The following is a 20,048-nucleotide window of genomic DNA, read 5'->3' as shown; positions in this document are numbered from 1 at the left end:
TAAGCAAACTTCATCCCAGACGTCACCATCCTTCTCTTTTTTTCTAGTACCTTTTCTTCCATCCCTTTTTTAGAGAAACCAAGTAACTGGTTGCTGATCCTACGCTCTGCTCCCTGTAAGTCATCCAAGAGGCAGACCTAGCTTACCTTTCCGATGACATCTGTTAATAGCTTGAGGGCCACAGGGTCATGAACCAAGGAGTCCGTGTAAAAGGAACCAAGGTATTTCTTTGGGTTGGTTGGATTGTCCTGGGCACACAGATCTGGACGCATGTTGAATCCATGAGCGATTCTTCCTACTGTGAAGGGGAAGGAACCACCTGCAAGTAAAACCCATTACTGAGGAGCTAGTGTTCATTGAAAAGGATTCCTTTCATTCCTCATGTTGTATGCAAAGAGAAGTTACTATAGCCCATCTAAGTTAACTGTATTTACAAAGGACCTACTGGGTTCTAAATGCTGAGAGATGACCTAGAATAAAGGATCTTAACTCATCTAGAAATTCAGATTTAAGGAATTTATCCTAAAGAGAGAAGACAAGTATCTAAAGATAATGTGGTCAAGGTTTTCAAATGTAGTGTGGTTATAATAGAAAAATATAGAGGCAGCCTATCAGTTTGGGAATATCAAAATAATGATGTCTTATCCATAAAATGTATTGCCATGCAAATGACCATCAAAAAGGATGAAAGGATGAAGCTCTACTCACTGACATGGAAAGATGTCTCTATATGCTATTGAGAAGGAAAAGCAGATTAGAGAACAGCATGTATTGTTTGATATTGTGTGTCTGTGTCCAAGAATTACAACTCAGTTACCTACAGAGTCCAAGCAGGAAATGTAAATGAATGAAACAGGGCTTATTTGTAAACAGTAGTGAAAGTTAAGGACTATTGCTAACAGGAGAACTTGTGGTCGTACAAGAGAGATTTAAATTAAAAAGCAAAATCAAGTAAACTGTGCCAACCCAACTACACTTTTCTGCAAAAATGGAATTTGGTCCTTGAACCATCATGTACTTTATAACTAGAATAATGACTAGAAGGACCAAATTGTGTCTCTCCAAAATTCATATGTTGAAGCCTTAACCCCCAAATGGACCATATTTATAGATAAAACTTTTAAGGAGATAATTAAAGTTAAATGAGATATTAAGGTGGGACCCTAATCCAATAGGACTGGTGTTCTCGTAAGAAGAGGAAGAGATGCCCAAACTCTCCCTCTCTCTTCCTGTGGACATATAAAAGAAAAGACCATATGATAGAAAACAAACTTAAGGTTACCAGGGGGAAAGGAGGACTGGGGAGGGATCAATTGGGAGTTCGGGATTTGCAGATACACACTACTATATATAAAACAGGTAAACTGCAAGGTCCTACTGTACGGCACAAGGAAGTGTATTCAGTGCCTGGTAATATCCTGAAAGAGAATAGGAAAAGGAATATATGTATAACCAAATCAGTATGCTGTACACCAGAAATTAACACAACCTTGTTTATGGACTGTACTTCAATTAAAAAAAGAAAAGAAAAGAAAAAACCACGTGAGGATACAGTACAGTGGCCTTCTACAATCCAGAAAGAGAGACCTCACCAAAAACCAACCCTGCTGGCTTCTTGATCTTGGAACTCAGGAAGTGTGAGAAGATTAATTTCTCCCGTTTAAGCTGCCCAGTCTGTGGTGGTATTTTGCCATGGCAGCCCAAGCTCACTAGTACAGATGGGGTTCTTACCTCCATGTGCAAAACATACTTTGAGTTTAGGAAACTTCTCAAACACTCCACCCATGATCATGGAGCAAATGGCTGTGGTGGTTTCTGTTGGCATTCCTGAAAGAGGAAACAGTCGTGAGGTGCAGGGCTTGTCACCACGAACAAGAAGTTCCGTGATGCTAATAATGGCGGGGGAATGGATCTTGCTGTACTTGTCAGTGCTGAGAAACGTGGTGGGGATGGGTGTGTTCCCTGTGCCCCAGCACAGCTTGGCTGTGTGCAAGCCATTACTTTGGCAAACAGAAACCTCCTGTTTGCCACTTGCGAGTCTGATGGCTAGAACAGTCAAGAAGCCAGAGGGCCTGGCTGTTGTCCTGATCCTCCCAGCTTCCATTTTGGATGCAGCAAGTCTAGGCTGAACCCTTACTCCTTCAAGTTTTTGCTTCTTGGCCTCTGACAAGTTAATAATGCCCCTGGGCCTATGCTTCTGCCCCTGCGAAACAGGGACAGTGTTGCCCGTCGTGCAAGGCTCTTGTGGGCCCTAGCAAATGATGACGCTGGGAAAGTTCTTGGCCAGAACTTCACCTTGGAGGAGCTCAACAAATATTGGCTGCCTCCCTTTGCTTCCATTTCCTCATCTGTAAAGTGGGGGTGATCATGGTTAGTTCTTGCCACTTAGGAAGTGCTTAATAATATTAATAAATATTAAGACTCCTGCTAAATCTCTGCTGCTTCTTAGAGCTGAGGTTGAAAATAACTGGATTAAAAATGAATTATTTCAAGTGCTTTGTGCTTCTAGAAGAAGCAACTGGTCGTGCCCGCTGCCTTCGCCTCTGTGGAGTCAGTCTGGGCTCTATTTCCAGACTACTGCTTTTTAGACTGTGATTAAGAAATCCTGGTGGGTCCATAGCTGAACTCTGTGCCTTCTGGGAAAGCTTGACTCCCTGACTGCTGAGAGGGGCTCTAGTGGATGCTCATGCTGCCTTAGGCCTGTCTCTGCTCTGTGGACAGAGATGCCCCTGGGTTGCTGGTTCCTTGACCTCTTGGGAATTCTGGAAGCATGATGGATTCATAGCCATCTGGGAGTGGTTTATGGGCAGAGCTTCCCAAAGGCAGGGGGATGGACTGCACCACTTCCTTTTGGTACTGTGATTCTGCTTTCCCTTAACTACTTGCACTATAACCTCATAATCACTGTCTACATGGGGGCCAAAGTAGAATATTTATAATGTCAGTTGGATCGTGACCCTCCCCTGCTGGGACTCTTCCAATCTGCTAATGACCACCTTTGCATCCAGCATAAAACTGTGAAATTAGCCTGTTTGTTTGTGACCTGTGTACTTGCATATCATCTCTCTCCTCTAACCAGGACTCAGGCTTCAGCAGGGCAGAGGATTTGTCCGTATCTGGTACATCCTCAGTGTCTGACACAGAGCCTGGTGTGCTGGAGGGGACCAGTAAATGCATGCTGTATAAATGAGTGATGAAATGACCCTTTATGCAGATGCTCTCCTCTGTTTCTCATGTGGGAATTTGCAAGTTAGTGGGGCCTGTCAAAGTGTCCTGTAAATTAGGATGAGATGTTCTTTGAAGCTGGACAGCATTGGGGCTTCTTAGCTTATCCCTTTCTTCTTAAGAATTTAGTGCGGGATAGGTAGGAAGCTGCCTTACTCCAGGAGCAATAGCAGGGGTGTAAAATGTCAGAGCAGACAGAGAATCAGGACCAGCTCTCTCATTTTTACAGTTGAGGAACTGGGGTGTGAAGTGACTTGCCACAGGTTGTGCAATGAAACAGAGACTAGCTGGAACTGAAATTCAGTTTTTTGACTTTCAATGTATTGCTCTATTTAATTTTTCACAGCAGTTACTTTCGTAGTTATTTGCACTACTTGGGCTGAGGACAGAATGGATAATGGCCTCTGTAAAGAAAATCCAGCACTGTTTGTGGGGACCCACTTTCCTTGGGTTGTAGAGGAGCTGCACTTTTCCCTGGCGGGCTGAGAATTTTACATCTGTCTCCACATCATCTTCGTATCAGGGATGGTAATGAGAGCTTGGAGATGCCCAGTGGAAGTTTCTCCTCTTACCCCTTCCCTTACACTCAGGTGAAACCAGGATTGAACAGAGCAGGTAGCCAAGAGTAGAGGGAGGAGCAGGTAATAGGGAAGTTGAAAGCCTGGTCACCTGTAATCTAGGGCCTCAGATCCTCGGGTAGTGAAAGTTGATCTTCTGCTGGTAACTCCAGCTTTCTCATTTGGTAGAGCTGATGCTGTCATTGGCTTCAAAAAAATCTATTCGACAGGTATGGTTGCTTCTTTCCAGAGCCTTTTTGGGGGTCTGTGTAGTGAGGTGCTTTGGAGTCAGATCTGTGTAAACTCCATTTTCACTTTTTAACAGTATGACTTGTACAACTCACTTAACCACCTCGAGACTCAGTTTCTCCATCAATTAAATGGCTGTTATAATGTCAACCTCATAAACTTTTTTGTGGATAAGATTAAAATTAAATGAGGTAATATATACAACACCTACCTGAGTAAGAGCTCAATAACTCATAGTCCTGTTAATTATTTATATTCTCTCTTTGACCTAATAGGGTTCCATAGAAAATTGGAAAAAAGAAAAAACCCCAAAGACTTGATTCTGTTTTCCAGATCCCAAGCTGACACAAACCTATGAGCCAAGGGAACCAGTATTTGGCCATCCGTCCATCCATCTGCATATCCCAGGGGTGCACAAATAGGGAACAGTTCAGCTTTTCTGCCTCCTTCAAAGAAACAATGAGAGAGAGAGGGTTACTTGGATGAGCCAGCATCTATAGGGTACTGTTTTAGGGAAATTGCTTTCCTTGGGTCTATGTTGATCTGAATAAATAAATTATTTTTGAAGGTTCTTTTTCTGACCTGTATAAAAGAGTCATTGATAAACTCTGCTCCTGCTTAGAAACTAAAATGGGCACTTAGAATTAACAAGGGTGTTGATGGATTTATCCTTGAGGTTGATGGATTTAATATATTGTTTGGCGGAAGAAGTTTGGCGGAAGAGGTTGCAGGAAACATCTACTTTTAAATGCTTTGGCTGAGAGCAAAACAGTCGAAGACTGATCCCATACCTCAAATGCAGAGGAAATTTCCCCTACCGGTTTCTATTTGGTCCACTCTTTCAGAAGGACTGCTCAGATTGTATTGTTGAAGTCAGAGCTGGAGCGTTCCCTCCTCTCTCTCCACTTGGAAACCTGACGGTGTAGAAAGTGAGGAAGTGATTGGGTGGGAGCCAGGGCCTCATGATTGGGCTGGAGCAGGCTGGCCTGACCTATGCTATTTGGCCACACTGAGCCCAACACTAGGTAGGAATTTCTGGGACCTACAGGCACTCCCAAAGCCTCAGGACTACAGCTGAGCCCCTGAACGGTTTGTTGTGAAAGAACTCTCAGTGCCTCAGCCAGGCAGGTGCGGAAAAGAATGCCATGAGAAAACCTGCTTGGGGACCTTCTGGGAAATGGAAATAACCATCTGAAGGGAATGACCTCTGTTCCACAAAATGTTTAATTTAAAAAGTCCTCTCAACAGGCTTTTACTATTAGTTGCTCATCAAGGTTCAAAACAGATTTTCCTTAGAGCATTTCTTTTCCAAATATATTGAGGTGCTGGAGTGACTCACCCTACCTTTACGTATAAACATTTGGACTCACCAGGCTGATGCAAGGTGACCTGTTTGCACAAGCATTTTCAAAATGGAGAAATAATCTTGGGACAACAGGGTATTCTGAAAATGGTAGGCAAAGGGTAGATGGAAGAAAGGACCTCTAATTCAACAGGTTCTGGGGAGCAGAAGAGATAAAAATCTTTGAAGGGAGAGGAGCTAATTGGCTTCTTCTTTTTTCTTTTTTTTTTTTTGAGGGGGGAGGTAATTAGGCTTATTTATTCCTTTAATGGGAGGGGAGGCAATTAGGCTTATTTATTTATTCAGTTTTAACTGAGGTACTGGGGATACCAGGACCTCATGCATGCTAAGCATGTACTCCACCACTGAGCTATGTATACCCTGCCCCTCTCTGGTTTCTGGTCCTGGATGCAGGCTGGAAAGAGAGTATCAATCTCTTGGGATGGTTTGGGCTTGACAAAGGCACGTAATCATGGTGTCTCAGTCGGATTTCACTCCTCATTAGGATAAAACTTTATTCTATGTACTAGTGATGTTTCATTTCTATTAAATTCAAATTAGCAAATATTTTTGATCACCTTCTGCAGGTGAGACAGTGTAGAAAATATTAAAAAAGTCATTTATACCCTCCATATCATGATCGCTCAGATTTACTGAGAACTTACCATGTGCTAAAGCTGTTTTATATACGTATATGTAGCAATTTTACAACTGTTAACTAGTTTAATCTTTTTTGAGATGAACACTTTTATTACTCCCATTTTACAGAGAAGGAAACTAAGGCAGATAGAGGCTAAGTAACTTAGGTCTTGTGGCTGATAACAAATGTAGGCAGTCTGCCGCTACCACTCTGCCTCACAGTCATAACCAAGTCATTTTTGTTCCTGAAAACTGAGCTGAGCATGTGCTGTTGGGTTCGCTCACTAAGAAGGGAGGTCTGAGACATATGGGGGACAATTAGGTGTCCTGGAGCTCGGGCTCACCTTGAAATGACAAAGCCAAGTTGGCTCACGGAAACTCCTTCCATTTGTTTCAGCACGTTACTGACGCAAGTTAGATAGTGGTAAGGCTGGCAAGTCTTGCTAACCCAACAAATGTGCTATCAACCCCAGGACATCACAAGTCAAATGGGGCTGGGATGCTCTCCTGAATCCCCACAGAGACTAGCAGCCTCCAAAACAGCCTAGTTAGAATGATTGATTGACCTAGTCACATAAACGAAAATACCCACTTGGACCCCAACTGACTGCTGTTGGATTCTGAGCCCCTAAGTAATTCATAAACCCAATTTCAATGAATAGTAAAATGACTAGTAAAATGAGCAAGCTGAAGGTTTGCTCATACTGTGCTAAAACAATTTGGGTGCACAAGTAAGTAAACCTCTTTCCGATTTATTAAAGCTTCTAAAAAACATTCACTGGATCAGTTCACTGCAGCCAATAATCTGGGAGTTTGATATTTAGAGGGACATTAAATCTTTCAGTTCATTAGGAGGCAATTTAACAGGAAGTCCTCCAACTGCTGGGCAGTGTCCGTAGGTACAAAAATGGAAAACATTCTGCATGTAGTCAGAGCTCAATAAATATTAAATGAATAAATGGTCAGTGATTGCAGTGCCTGATGAGTCCACCAACATCTGTTTAATTCATTATTGAAGATTTTGCATTTACAATGAAAATAACAGAAAATGATACTATTATAATTCTGAGAGGGAAGCAAATTTTTTTTAAAAAATGCAATTGAATAAAGAATTGTGTGTCTTTAATTGTGGAACTAAGGAAAGCAGATTTATGAGCAGAAAGAACAGAAGGTAGAGGAAAACTGGTGGAGAGAACCATGGGCTGTGGACACTTCTGTTGGATATTTCAGAAGTATTTGGCATTGAGTTTTTGAAAATATATGTTATTATGCAATATTTCAAATATAGAAAGTTGTAAACAGTAGTACAACGAACTTCCATATACTCACCATCTAGTTTCATCAAATAACATTTTGATGACATTATTTTTGTTATGTATTTTTATTATACTACATTTTAAAAATACATGGCTTAAAAAGTATCTTAATTGAGAGCTGGTTAAATAAATCAAAACATATCCATGTACTGGAATATGACGCAGTTATTTCAAAATCATGCATTAAGAGAATTTTCATTTAGATTGGAAATTCTCTATTAGGATACAAAATCACATATATAATAGGATCCAAATTTCATTAAAATATAAATCTATGCAGATATCTGCAAATAAAAAGACAAATGAAATGTATTATAACACTGGTTATTCATCTTTGGGTGGCAGAATTATGGGGTGGTTGTCCTATTTATTTATTCATTCATTTAATTGAAGTATAGTTGACTCACAGCACTGGGTTAATTTCAGGCACACAGCATAGTGAGTCAATTTGTTTTTTGCTGATTATATTCCATTATAGGTTATTACAAGATACTGGGTAAAATTCCCTGGGCTATGCAGTACGTCCTTGTTGGTTATCTCTTTTTGTATTGTTGTTATCTTCCATATGCTTTTCTGAATTTTTCCCAGTTTCTTCAAAATTACTTTATAATTTTGAAAAATGATAATAATTCTTTTCCAAAGCAAAAATAAATACTTTCTTTTTGTGTGTCATTAACCTGATTCTTTCACACAGTGGCTGTGATGAGGGTAGTATTTTGGCTTCCAAATGAAAGTTTAAAAGGGAAGCAAGGGTGCTAGAAAGAGGAGAGATTTCACTGGGTTAACTCAGGGCTGGCCAGGAAAGCATTTCTACTTGTCTGCTTTCTAGTAGGATGACCCCCTCATTTTGGGTAGCTATTTCCACATTTCTCCTTACATCTTGCATGTCACCAGACATCTCTCCTGCCCAGGGACACCGAGCGCAGTACCCAGCCCTACTCCGCCATTGGCTGAGCGAGCGCCACATACTTACTGCGTAGACTGGGTAGAGTTCCTGCGTGTTCAGGTCCCACTCGTTGATATGGGAACCGATCTGAACCCCGGGAAAGCCCAGTTCCTTCACACAGCGCTCCATCTCCTTGACTGCCAGCTCAGGGGCCTGCATGGGCAATGTCCCCAGACCCACAAACCTCCTGGGGTGGCTTGCAGTGGTGGCAGCTAGGTCATTGTTTAGAAACTGGCACAGGTCTAAAGTGTCCTGAGGTTTGGCCTAGTGGAGACAGGTAAGGGAAACCACATCGTTCAAAACCTACTTCTGTAGATAATTACTCTGATCAGCACCTCCTCTGGGCTCAATCATTTGTTACTGTCAATGGCTTTACCTCTTAGAATGCTGAGGCACAGCTGAGATAGGCACTTGGCCACAGGAGACCCAGAGTCAATCATTGCCAAGGCAAAGAAAACTGCTAGCATATTGCTGATTAATTAGAAAACCTGAGGCTATGATCAGAAGGGCTTGGCATCCTACACTAAATATGGGATGAAGACGGGCCACCTCTCTTAACTGCAGACAGGAGCCTGCAGGGCTGCACACCTAGGCACCCCAGCTCCCCCAACAAAGGAGCTGGGCCTGGCGAGTGCTGGACATCAGGGCACCTCCTTGTCATGCCTCCTCATGGAATGCTGGGCTACTCATGGACATCTCCCATTCCTGTCTGTCCTCCTCCCTGTCCTTCCTATTAACAGTGACCTTAGCAAAATGCTGATGTGAATAAAGTTTGCTTTCTGTTCCCCCAACTCTCCCCTCTTCATTGCTGCCTTTCCTTTCAATAGCACCCTTCCCTGCTACTAGGAGTTTGGCACTCTCCTGCAATCCCAGTTGTCCAGTCAGAATAGTACCCAGTCTGGTAAATTCAGGTATCTTGAGGTCTTAGAGTATTTTTATTTTAAATAGTGAATTTCATCATAGGAACAGATAAGGACTGAATTACTAATACTGGAATTACGAGCACAGATGGAGGAAGTATTTGTGAGCAGGTGGTATTTCCATTGCTCCTTAAATCACAACATGTGAATATTTATTTGGTGGAGCAGATGCTTAGCGCCCTCCCAACTATGTCCAAAAATGTCCTTCCACAGACTTGCAGTCATGCCTGAAACTTTTAGCACGCGAGACTTAATCATTTGGGGAAAGGCATCTAACTGCAGGAATCCTGTTTTGAATTGTATATTTCCATTGAGAGGTAACATATCAGGCCATTATCATCACTTCCACCACCTCAAAATCTTCATCACTTTAGAATAAACTAGTTTGTCAGTTACTGAGCCAGGCACTGCAGGAATGAGTCAGCAGACAGGTATGTTCTGGTGGAGATTAAGGTTGAGTCTGGAACTGTCCAATGGAAATACAGTGCGAGTTCCATAGCAACATGCAACTACTGGCTACCATACTAGAGCATGCACGTCTAGAGCAAGAATGGGAGGAGGAAGACAGGCCTGGGAGGGAACGGTGCAGTGTGAGAAGCTGAGGACCCTGCTAATCTCTAAAGGGGAGGAGAGTTGGGGGGCAACATCAAGACTTGGTCATCTGTCTACTTGCTAGGGAGCTGGACGTGAGCCTTTGCCCACCAAGGAGATGGATTGAGGTGTCACACTCACCCAGTAGCTAAACATGACGGGAACCGTGGACAGGGCTTGCACGGTCACTCCTAGACACAGACACAAAGGCAAAGCTAATGAGAACAAGGGCCCAGGTGCTCCTTCTGCATTTCCCAGGACCGAGGAGCCCAGCAAGTCTCCATCCTGCCTTCCTCCTGCTCTCCCTGTCCCCCTTCTCTCAGGGTCTCTGTCCTGGGCCTCCTCATCCCTCAGCCTCAGTTCTAAGGGGAGGAGTAATGGCTTGACAGAAATGTGCTCACTCGAGAAAGACTAAAAATTCATTTTTCAAGGGTTGTTTCAACCCTTCTTCCTGTGAAGTTTTGCTTAAACAAGACATTTCCCCATCCATTTTTTAAGGGCTTTTCATCTTAGATCATATGTGACTGAGTGTATTTCTCAGTTACTTTCCTGGCCCCTTTAATTCATCTCCTAAGTGAGCCTGGGTGGAGTCCCACTGTCTGGTATGCCCAGAACAAGACCCTGGGTGTGGCTCCAGAATCCAGTGTCCAGGATGCCTAGAATCTCTTATCTTCACACTCCTGGAGTTAGGGTATCAGGAGCGATGCTGCCAATCCAAGGGTGGCTCCTCTTTCCCTCGTACCCACATCCAACCCACCAGCAAGTCCTGTTAGCTCTACTCCACTTCCTTTCACCCACTCACCTCTCCCATCCCCTGCCACTACCTGGTCCGAGCCACCAGCATTTCCTACATGGACCATGGCAGAAGGCTCTGAGCTGGTCTCCTGCCACCACTCTTGTCCTCTTAAAGTTTGTTCCCCACTTGGAAACCAGAGTAAGTGTCAAAACTTGGATTGAGTCTCTTCCTTGCTCAAAACTTCAAAGGACTTTTCATCACACTTACAGTAGAACTGAAACATGAACTTTGCCTCTAAGGCCCCCCACAATCTCTCCCAGGGCTCTCATTGTGCTTCATTGGCCTCCTGCCAGTTCTTTGCATGGCTGTTCCACCTGCCTGGAATGTTATTTTGGCTCATCACAGGATGGGCTTCTTTTCGCCCTATGGTCACAGTTCAAATGTCACCTCCTCAGAGAGGCCTTCCCTGACTCTGTCCCCTCTCTCTCCCATTGTTCTGTTCCTTTCATTTTCTGATACTTAGTACAGTCTGGTGTTACTGTGTTTTGTTGTTTCTACTGTGCCTTCCCCTACTTGAACGTACACACCTCATGAGCCTATCTGTCCATGTCCTACCCCTAGTGTCCAGAGCAGCGCCTGGCATGTTGAACATACCCAGTAAATGAAAGAATAAATCAGTGTTTAGTGAAAACTAGAGACTACAACTTTTGATTAGAGCATTGTTAAACATCATCACAGGGTATTATTTATGTTCATTGATCAGTATAAAAGAGATTAAGTCCCTTTCAATTGTAGAATCTTTACATCTTACACAAATGCTTTTGCTTACATTACTTTATTTGGTTTCTCCATTTTATAGGTTACCTTTGAGGTCGCATGGCTTGCAAGGGGTGGGATGAGTCTCCTGTCCAGCCCTGCTCCTTCTCTACACTCCAGGGGCCATTTGTCACCTTATTTCTTATTAACATAGCAAATTGCATTATTTGTGTGTTGGTTGATTAGGCTACATGTTCTTTGGTCTCTGGGAATTTGAAAGGGGAGGAAACAAGTCTAATCCAATTAGAGCTTTTTTTTTTTTAATATCTATTCAACAGTGTAGCATGAGGTTCCTTGAACTTACCTGTTGAGTAAACTGGGCGGGGGTGGGGGCAGAGGGAAATGAACATTGTAAAAACTAATTCCTAGGCCCTCCTTTGGAAAATCTGATTCAGTGGATGGGGCCTGAAAAAAACTTTTTATAAGCATCCCAGGCAATTCTTATCCTGAGGGAGGCTTGGGAACAAAGCTCCTTCGGGGAAAGTGATGGAATGAGAGAGACAGCTCTAGGATGATCCTAGCTCTACCATTTACTGCTCTGTGGTCCTGAGCAAGTCATTTCACCTCCTTGCACCTCTCAGGTGACAATAGGTACAACTCAGGTGCCTGCCACATAGAGAGGTGATAAAGTAACCCGGGGCTGCCAATTATATTTTTCTTCCTGTGAAGACAGCATGGTATGGCTTGCTGGAATCTTCTGTATTGTGCCTTCATCATTTTATTTTCTTACCTCCGCAGCAGCAATCAGATGCACTTGTTAAGTAAGTCCTAGGGACCAGACTGCCTGGGTTCAAATCCTGGCTTTGCCCCCTACAAGTTGCGTGATCTTGGGCAAATTGCTTAACCTCTGTTCCTCAGTTTATTCATCTGTAAAATGGGCCTGATAATAGATGCCACCTCCTATGGTTGTCATAGGAATTGAGTTAATATGTGTCAGGTGCTGAGCACAGTACCTGGCACAAAGTAAATGCTCAAGCAAGGGTTAGACATGACTGCTTTCTCATGGGTAGCCATGGAATGAAATGCACAACTAAAACCAGAGGGGATACTCTTGATCTAAACTGCAGTTGTGAGCAATGTTTCTGTCACCAGTCATCCAAGCCTCGTTTCTACTAGTTTTCTCTTTGAGATGTGGGACCTGCTCGTGCTTCACTTTTACTTCATTTACAGTAAAACCTTGGTCTTTGTTATAGTTCTTGGAAGCTTTTTCTCTCTCTAATGCCCCTCCCTCCCCCATTCTAGAACAGGGATGTGTATGATCTACAGAGGGGCTTCAGGCTTTTCACAAAGTTCAGTCTGAATGCAATTTAGATATACTTTTTTAAAAATGGAAGTATAGTCAGTTACAGTGTGTCAATTTCTGGTGTACAGCACAATGTCTCAGTCATGCATATATATGCATATATTCATTTTCATATTCTTTTTCATTAAAGGTTATTAGAAGATACTGAATATAGTTCCCTGTGCTATACAGAAGAAATTTGTTTTTTAAATCTGTTTTTATATATAGTGGCTAACATTTGCAAATCTCAAACTCCCAAATTTATCCCTTCCCGCCCCCTTCCCCTCTAGTAACTATTAAAATTGTTTGCTATGTCTGTGGGTCTGTTTCTGTTTTGTAGTTCCTTAGTGTCCTCTTTCTTTCTTTCTTTTTTAGATTACATTTATGAATGATTGTATGATATTTATCTTTCTCTTTCTGGCTTACTTCACTTAGAATGATGATCTCTACTCAGCCATAAAAAAGAATAAAATAATGCCATTTGCAGCAACATGGATGGACCTAGAGATCGTCAGTTTAGATTTCCTTTTAATTATGAAAGAGATCTATAAAGCAATATCTGGCCTCAAGTATCTATACCAAATTCTAACATGCCAAAGACCGCCTCCTCATTTGGGGCTGATAGGTTAACTCGTTTTGTGCAGACCTTGGAATAAAATTCTTCAGGCATCTCTCTGTGTGTGTCTTTGAACTGCTTCTCCATTTGTCATTGGTTAGGAAGGTGGCAGTTCTCAGGGGCTCTTTTATTTGTGTGTACAAATTGTTTGTGTTCTGGTTTTCAACTTAGACCACTGATGTCAAAATGTAGACCTGACAGTGTTGTGGTAAGGATTCTGCATCACAGTCCCTGGGCAGGGCTCACGCGTGTCCAGAGGGCTGGGATGCTCTTGTTGGAGCATGCATTTCTCGGTGGCACAGCCCACCAGGCAGTAACAAGTGAAAGCACAATGTAGCTGTCATACCATGCTTTAGATTCTTTCAAATTCTTTTAAGTTGTAGGGACTTGTTTAATTCTTAAATACAGGATATGCGAGCTGTTCTTAGAAACTGTTTGTGATTCAGTTAGGAAAATTTCCTAACTCCCTTCTTTCATATTTCTGGATTGATTTCATTGTAGAGTGTTCTGAGATTACACAATTAACTTTTTTGGTAGACTGGTCCCATTTCCACCCCTGATGTGTCAGTGGGGACGTTCTGTGTACTGTGAACTGAAACAAACTACAGAAGACATTGGATCCTGAATCTGACTAAGCAGGCGATTGGCATCCTTAATCTGTGAATTCTGATTTTTACTGTTTTAATTGGCTCTGTAACAAGTAAATACTGTGCATTTGAACTTAAATTTTTTAAGTAATAAAATACCACTTTCATCTTTTTGGTGATATAGAATTCTACTTTAAAACAGGGTATATCTAATTTCAAAAAATTTTGCAACCATACTCTAAAAACATTGTAGTGGAAGGTGCCGTCCCTTCCCCAGTGAAGCTAGAACAGCCTGGTCTGGTGGAGAAGAGGGGATCCGCAGTTGGCATCACCTAAATCACGTAATGTGGACTTTAGAGGCAGACATGGCTCTTACATCAGATGCAAATATTGGTAGAATTTTCCATCGTAAGTACCTGTTTGGTCCATTTCTCTAAGACGGACTTCTGGATTCCAGCAGTTCTCTTTGACCACTCTAAAGACCTTTCCATCCTTTAGCATCTTTGCTTCTCCCTAGGACAGAAAACTCACATCAGTGAAAGATGGCCTAAGCTTACTTAGGTTAATCCTTCCTTGTATGCTTTAGAATGTGGTTCTCCCCTAACCTTTTTAGGGGTTTTTACTTAATCCTCGAAGAACTCAACTTTTAGTCCTCATGCCTTAATATTGGCTTGGATTTGAAGGGGTGTGCTCTGTGGGTGTCAGTGGCTGGACACAAAGAGAACAAGGTCATGGTCATGGCCTTTGGGACTGTACAACTGAGATGACCGGTCACCTTGTCAATCTGAACCGCTTTCTAAGACCTGAGAGGCTGGCCCAGCATCTGGAAAACTCTAGGTTCATAACATTCTAGAACTGGAAAGGACCTCTGAGATAGACCATCTTGTCCAATCCTCTTGTTTTATAGAGAAGCAACAGTTGGATAGTGAGAGTAAATATTATGTCTAGCAGAGCAGGACTCATTAATGTCAACACCTGCAGGAGGAGGCAGGCAGTGCAGTGAATCAGTGTAGCAGCACACACAGAATTTGGTGCTGGGCTGCTGACTTCCACCAGGCATCATGCTTGCCTGTGTACACTACCTTTTAATACTCAGTGCAGGGGGTGCAAACTAAATGGCTGTACAAAGTATGGCAGTGGCCTCTAAATTGAGCCTTCTGTTGCTAATTCCTAGAGAAAAGGAAAAAGTTCTGATCCAGGTACCTGAAACCAGACTGTTCAGGTTCAAATCCTTATCCTATCACTTACTGTGTGGCCATGAGCAAGTTAAGCAACATCTCTGAGCCTTAGTTTGCTCTTTTTTTTTTTTTTTTCCAATTTATAAAACAAATATTTATCTAGCACCTCAGGTGGACAAGATACTTTCTCTGACTGATGTAAGGCTTCAAGGATATATAGTCGAGGAAAAAAGAGAAGTTCATAAACTGCTACCAAAAAGTTAGGTCAGAAGCATGGAGATTGGAGAGACTGAGAAAAGGAAGAAATTCATGCACAGATTCCCATCCGTGGAGACAAAGGTCAGAATACTTGAGTTGTCTGAGCAGAGGTTCTATAAACCAGGGTTATTATTACCATTATGCTCTTTAGTGATGTTGAATTTGGAACATTTGAATGTCTTCCTTTCTCTGTCACTTAAATTTGAAGTTTCCATGCTGGATGCCTCGGATCTCTTGGAGAATTTGGCAGAACCAGGACAAAGCGTTCTTGTCTTGACCAAACCTATTTGGAGTGACATGTCAGCTGTTGCTTTAGAGAGGAGAGAAGATTCTTGGTTCTTCTGTCACCCTGTCTTCATTGTAGCCTCTTCAGCTCCATGAGGAGGTATCACTTCCAGCGTATCAGCTAGCATACACGGCCCTTGTAAATTGGACTTGGACTTCTTTGGGCCCAGAGAACAGTACAGGTGGGACAGAAGTCAAGTCACATTCGATGATGGCCACTTCCTTTAAATCATTTTGACAGGTGGCACAGATTAGTTCCGACTCATCCCAGCCAGCTTGGTGCTTTCTTCTGCCTTGCGACATCAAATATCTGTGGAGTCTCAGGCTCTGTCCTGCTTGCTGTTCTGTGTAGAAGCTTCTGAGGTTTGTCTCATTTTAAAAATAGGGATAATTAGTATGACTTACTTTAAAAAAATATGACTTACCTTTAAAGAATCTTGTGAGCACAAAATGGGATAAGCTATATAAAGCGCTTAGTTCAGTGTCTGACACATGTTTAGTGTTAGTTATTCTTAGTGTTAGTTTTTAATGATGTGTGGCTAATTAGGGACCGGGCTGTCTCCTGACAGTCCCCTGTTTTGAGGGCATACCACTTCTGGTGGTGCTTCGGGGTCTCAAGATTGCCCTTGGGTCTTGTATGATGACCAAGTGGGCATGTGGTGGTCAAAGGCTTGAGCTCTGCTTGTTGGAGTCCTCTGCCCTCCTCCTCTTCCTCTTAGCTTGATCATGACTTGCACTCAGGCCTTGCCACAGCCTCCTTCTTCATCCTTCTGACCCATGGTCTCCTTCATGAGGAAGGCCAACCACTTTTCACCTTCAAGTGCAGCAGCCTGTTTGTATCGCCCAGGCATGAGGAAGACCTCAGATCCATGTTTTCATTGCTCACAGACTGAGGAACAGGTCAGCAAGCAAGTGACTTGTGTAACTGTGACAGGTGTCTCTCCCCAACAAGAGCTGAGTCTCTGAGCTCAGGACCTCAGGACTGATTTGCCTCAGTTCTGATTCTTTGCTGACCATGACAGCATCTGAACCACCTTCCTGGGTTGGGGAATCTCCTGCAAGAGTCTTGGCAGAGGCAGGGCCCAGCCTCCCTCTGCTAAAACCCCAATACTTGCTCTCCTTGCCGCAAACTTGGCCCATCAATGCTTGGTTTTGAATCAAAACCAAGTGATGCAGAAAGACAGAAACAGTTGAGTTCATTCTGCCAGTTTTGATTCTGGCTGTGACCATGTGCTCTGTCCATTGGCAGTGGTGCTGGTGGCAGTGTTCTAACCAGGCTGTTCCTGTGGTGTAGCCTTGGCTGTGGCTTCAATCCCCTGGTTTCCCTTTGTTCCTGTACAGTTTATGAGTGTGGTTCCCTTGGCATTTTGTAATTCTCGAGGGTCTTAAAATACTTTCAACAAATCCCTTTTCTGCTTAAACTAACCACTGTTGGTTTCTGTGGTTTGCAAGCGAAAGTCCTGACAGATTGCACAAATAAGATATAGGAACAGTCTTTTTATTTGGCAAAGAAGGGAGTAGAGAGGGGTGATGGCAAAAGAGAACAAGTTGAGAAACAGACTTTCATTCAGTAGATTCGAAGTTTTATTTTTCTTTTGCTCCTTAATTAGAAAGCTTAATTACCATAAAACACCCAATATAGCAGGAGTGCCAAGGAACATGGTCTTTGCATTTCAACAGACCTGGGTTTAAATCTTATTACTTACTAGCAGTATAACTGGCTAAGTTACAGCCCTCTGAGTTTAAACCTCACTTTTTCTAAGTGTAAAATGTGGGTCGTTTTATTTGTCACGCTTGTAGCCACCCAGCATCCTTGGAATACTTCCTCTGTATGAAGACATTTTCACATTATGATTCCCCCTTCCTGAGGCGGAATCCAGAATTCACTTACCCAGCCTCCCTCATAGCGAGGGCACTGGCGTGTGCTCTAGGCTCTGTCAGTCAGGACCCCCCGGGTGTGACTTGGATTTGGAAGCACAGTGAGGAGGCAGGGACCATGCAGAATCCACTTTTTATCAAGAGTGTTGGCTGAGGTGTCAGTCATAGCTGGAGCAGAAGCTGCAATGCTTTGGTTTCCCAGTCTCAGTACCATCAGCATAAGCTTCTTGTCTGTGACCAGAGCAGTCCCCCAGGTACGATTGGGCATTGTATCTATTAGCACAGCCTCTGAGCTTGATCAACCCTCGCAGAAAGTCTTGAGCTGACTTTCTAGTTAACCTAGCTAGAGTGCATTCTGTTGTTTGCAACTGAGAACCCTGAGTGATACAGAAGATTCAATAGTAGAATGTTTGTAGAAAACTTAGTACAGCCCAGAGCGCATGCCCAATGAATTAATGGGCAGATTTTTTTAAACCATATATTATTAATGGAAAAGGAGGAAATTAGGTTTCTCTGGGAGGTGCACAAGTAAGTTTGGGTTTCAGACAGAGCAGAATGTGTTAAAGCAGACATGGATCATTTAGTTCAACTCTTGCATTTACCATTGAGTCCGTAAGATACAGTGGTATAGAGCTTAGCTGATATAGAGTACTTAGTTGGTATAGAACTGGGAAAAGAACGCAGGTTTAAGAAGCCGTTTTCTACCCCACCAGGCTGACATTTGGTAATTGGTGTCTATTTAGTTGGGAAGTGTTAATTACCATGATTTCCTAAGGAGTCCAGTCTTTTGTGGAGATTGCCCTCATGACCTTGCAGGAGAGTCAGACTTACTAAACTTCTCTTTCCATGCCCTTTATGCTGGATCCACGTAAGGCAAATGAATGACAGCAACTGTGGACCTCTTTCTGAGTGAAAATTACCACAGAGAAGCTGTGTCCCCGTGACAGATTCCCAATTCTCATTGTTTTTCAACCAGAATGTTGACAGTTATTGTAGAGAATCAGTTCTTGATTCCTCTCACATTATTTTTAGGAACCCAGGATCCCTCCAAGGATATAAATGTGCCTCAGAAGTCAGCACTTGCTGCTGGGGGAAGGACTGGGGAGTCTCTTAAGGTTCTGTTTTTAATGTTGACCCCAGTATCAACCAAGATCTTAAACTAAACTTATAATCAAGTAACTGGAGTAAGATGCTCTAAATTATTCAACCCCAAAACAAATTGTTTTCTTCTAAAATCTCAAAAGAAAACCAAGTTTTTTTTTTTTTTTTTTAAGAATTCCCTAACCATTCATGGCCACCCAGATAATTCATTTCAAATATACCTCTAATGTTTTTTAAGTCAAAACAGCATGGTGTAGTGGAAATTATGATCCTGCCGTGGTCAGGGGACCTGGACCCTATGTGTAAACCACTTACCCTCCTAGGGTATCAGGTCCTAATTATAAAATGAGGGCCTAAGTTGTGATAGATAAAGATATAGATATAGATATAGATATAGATATAGATATAGATATAGATATATAGATACAGATATAGATATACACACAATGGAGTACTACTCAGCCATAAAAAAGAGTAAAATAATGCCATTTCCAGCAATATAGATGGACCTGGAGATCATCATATTAAGTGAAGTAAGCCAGAAAGAAAAAGAAAAGAAAAATACCATATGATATCACTTACATGTGTGAATCTAAAACAAACAAACAAAAAAAGAGGACACAAATGAACTTATTTACAAAACAGAGACAGACTCACAGACACAGAAAACAAACTTATGATTACCAGGCAGGAAGGGGAGTGGGGAAGGATAAATTGGAAGCTTGGGATTTGCAGATACTAACTACTGTATATAAAATAGGTAAACAACAAGGTCCTACTATATAGCACAGTGAATTATATTCAATACCTTGTAATAATGTAGAATGAAAAAGAATATGAAAAGGAATATATATATATACGAATCATTATGCTATATACCAGAAATTACATGGTGTAATCAACTATACTTCAATTTAAAAAAAGAAAAGAAAGATACATCAAAATTCTTGAGTTGAAAAAAAATTAAAATAAAAAAAAATAAAGTGAGAGCCTAAAAAAATTAATGTCTAAGGTCCTTTGCAAGATGTGCCAGCAAGATCTCCCTTCAAGAAAGGAGGATGTATTCTCCCAACTTCTGAGAGCGTTGCTGGCAGACAGCTGCCAGCTCTCAGCCCCCATGGGGAGATAGGAAGACTGCCTTAGTTGAAGAGCCAATTCCCTTAAAGTCCTGCCTCCTTTCCAGGACAGTCCACTCCCATGACTGATTGACATGGAGGTGTAAGGGCTTCTCTCCTTGGCCCCTGGCCCCCCAACCTGGGACAACTCTGAAGGTTAGCGTTAGAGCTTCTTTGTAGGGTCAGCTGAGGCCTCCATTGAGATTGCATCACAGCTCAGCATTGTCCCCTTTTCCATCCTGCTTCCTCCTTTTCCCTTCCACTGGTGTCCATTCAAAGAGCACTTCCTAGTTGGACCTTCTGTGTGCTCATCCCCGTCTCAGAGTCTGACTCCCAAAGAACTGCACCTGTGACGCTTCTGATTCTTAAGTTCTAGTTCTGATGGTGTCTGCCAGTAAGTTCAAATATGGC

The 20,048-nt window shown here is 42.4% G+C and overlaps 1 protein-coding gene across 11 annotated transcripts in view; it reads right to left on the bottom strand.

Annotated features, from left to right (window-relative positions):
• The window catches only part of ACMSD (aminocarboxymuconate semialdehyde decarboxylase), a 60,467-nt gene that overhangs the window by 29,227 nt on the left and 11,192 nt on the right, over window positions 1–20,048 (bottom strand). For 10 of the 11 annotated variants that reach the window (XR_012506977.1, XR_012506979.1, XR_012506981.1 and 7 more), the window contains exons 3-8: window positions 14,239–14,335; window positions 9,927–9,976; window positions 8,302–8,538; window positions 4,384–4,477; window positions 1,732–1,827; window positions 147–319 (exon numbers count right to left, since the gene is read on the bottom strand). Coding sequence is in view for 4 of the 11 variants with exons in the window: in XM_074363561.1 (XP_074219662.1) it covers window positions 147–319; window positions 1,732–1,827; window positions 4,384–4,477; window positions 8,302–8,538; window positions 9,927–9,976; window positions 14,239–14,335 (747 nt within the window). In the remaining 7 variants the exon portion in view is untranslated. The remainder of the gene's footprint in view (window positions 1–146; window positions 320–1,731; window positions 1,828–4,383; window positions 4,478–8,301; window positions 8,539–9,926; window positions 9,977–14,238; window positions 14,336–20,048) is intronic. The other variant, XM_074363563.1, reaches the window with a different exon arrangement.

Source organism: Camelus bactrianus, chromosome 5, assembly GCF_048773025.1.
Source record: "Camelus bactrianus isolate YW-2024 breed Bactrian camel chromosome 5, ASM4877302v1, whole genome shotgun sequence".
NCBI lineage: Eukaryota > Metazoa > Chordata > Mammalia > Artiodactyla > Camelidae > Camelus > Camelus bactrianus.
The sequence above is the reverse complement of the archived record's forward strand: the minus strand, read 5'-3'. Positions and strand labels throughout refer to the sequence as shown.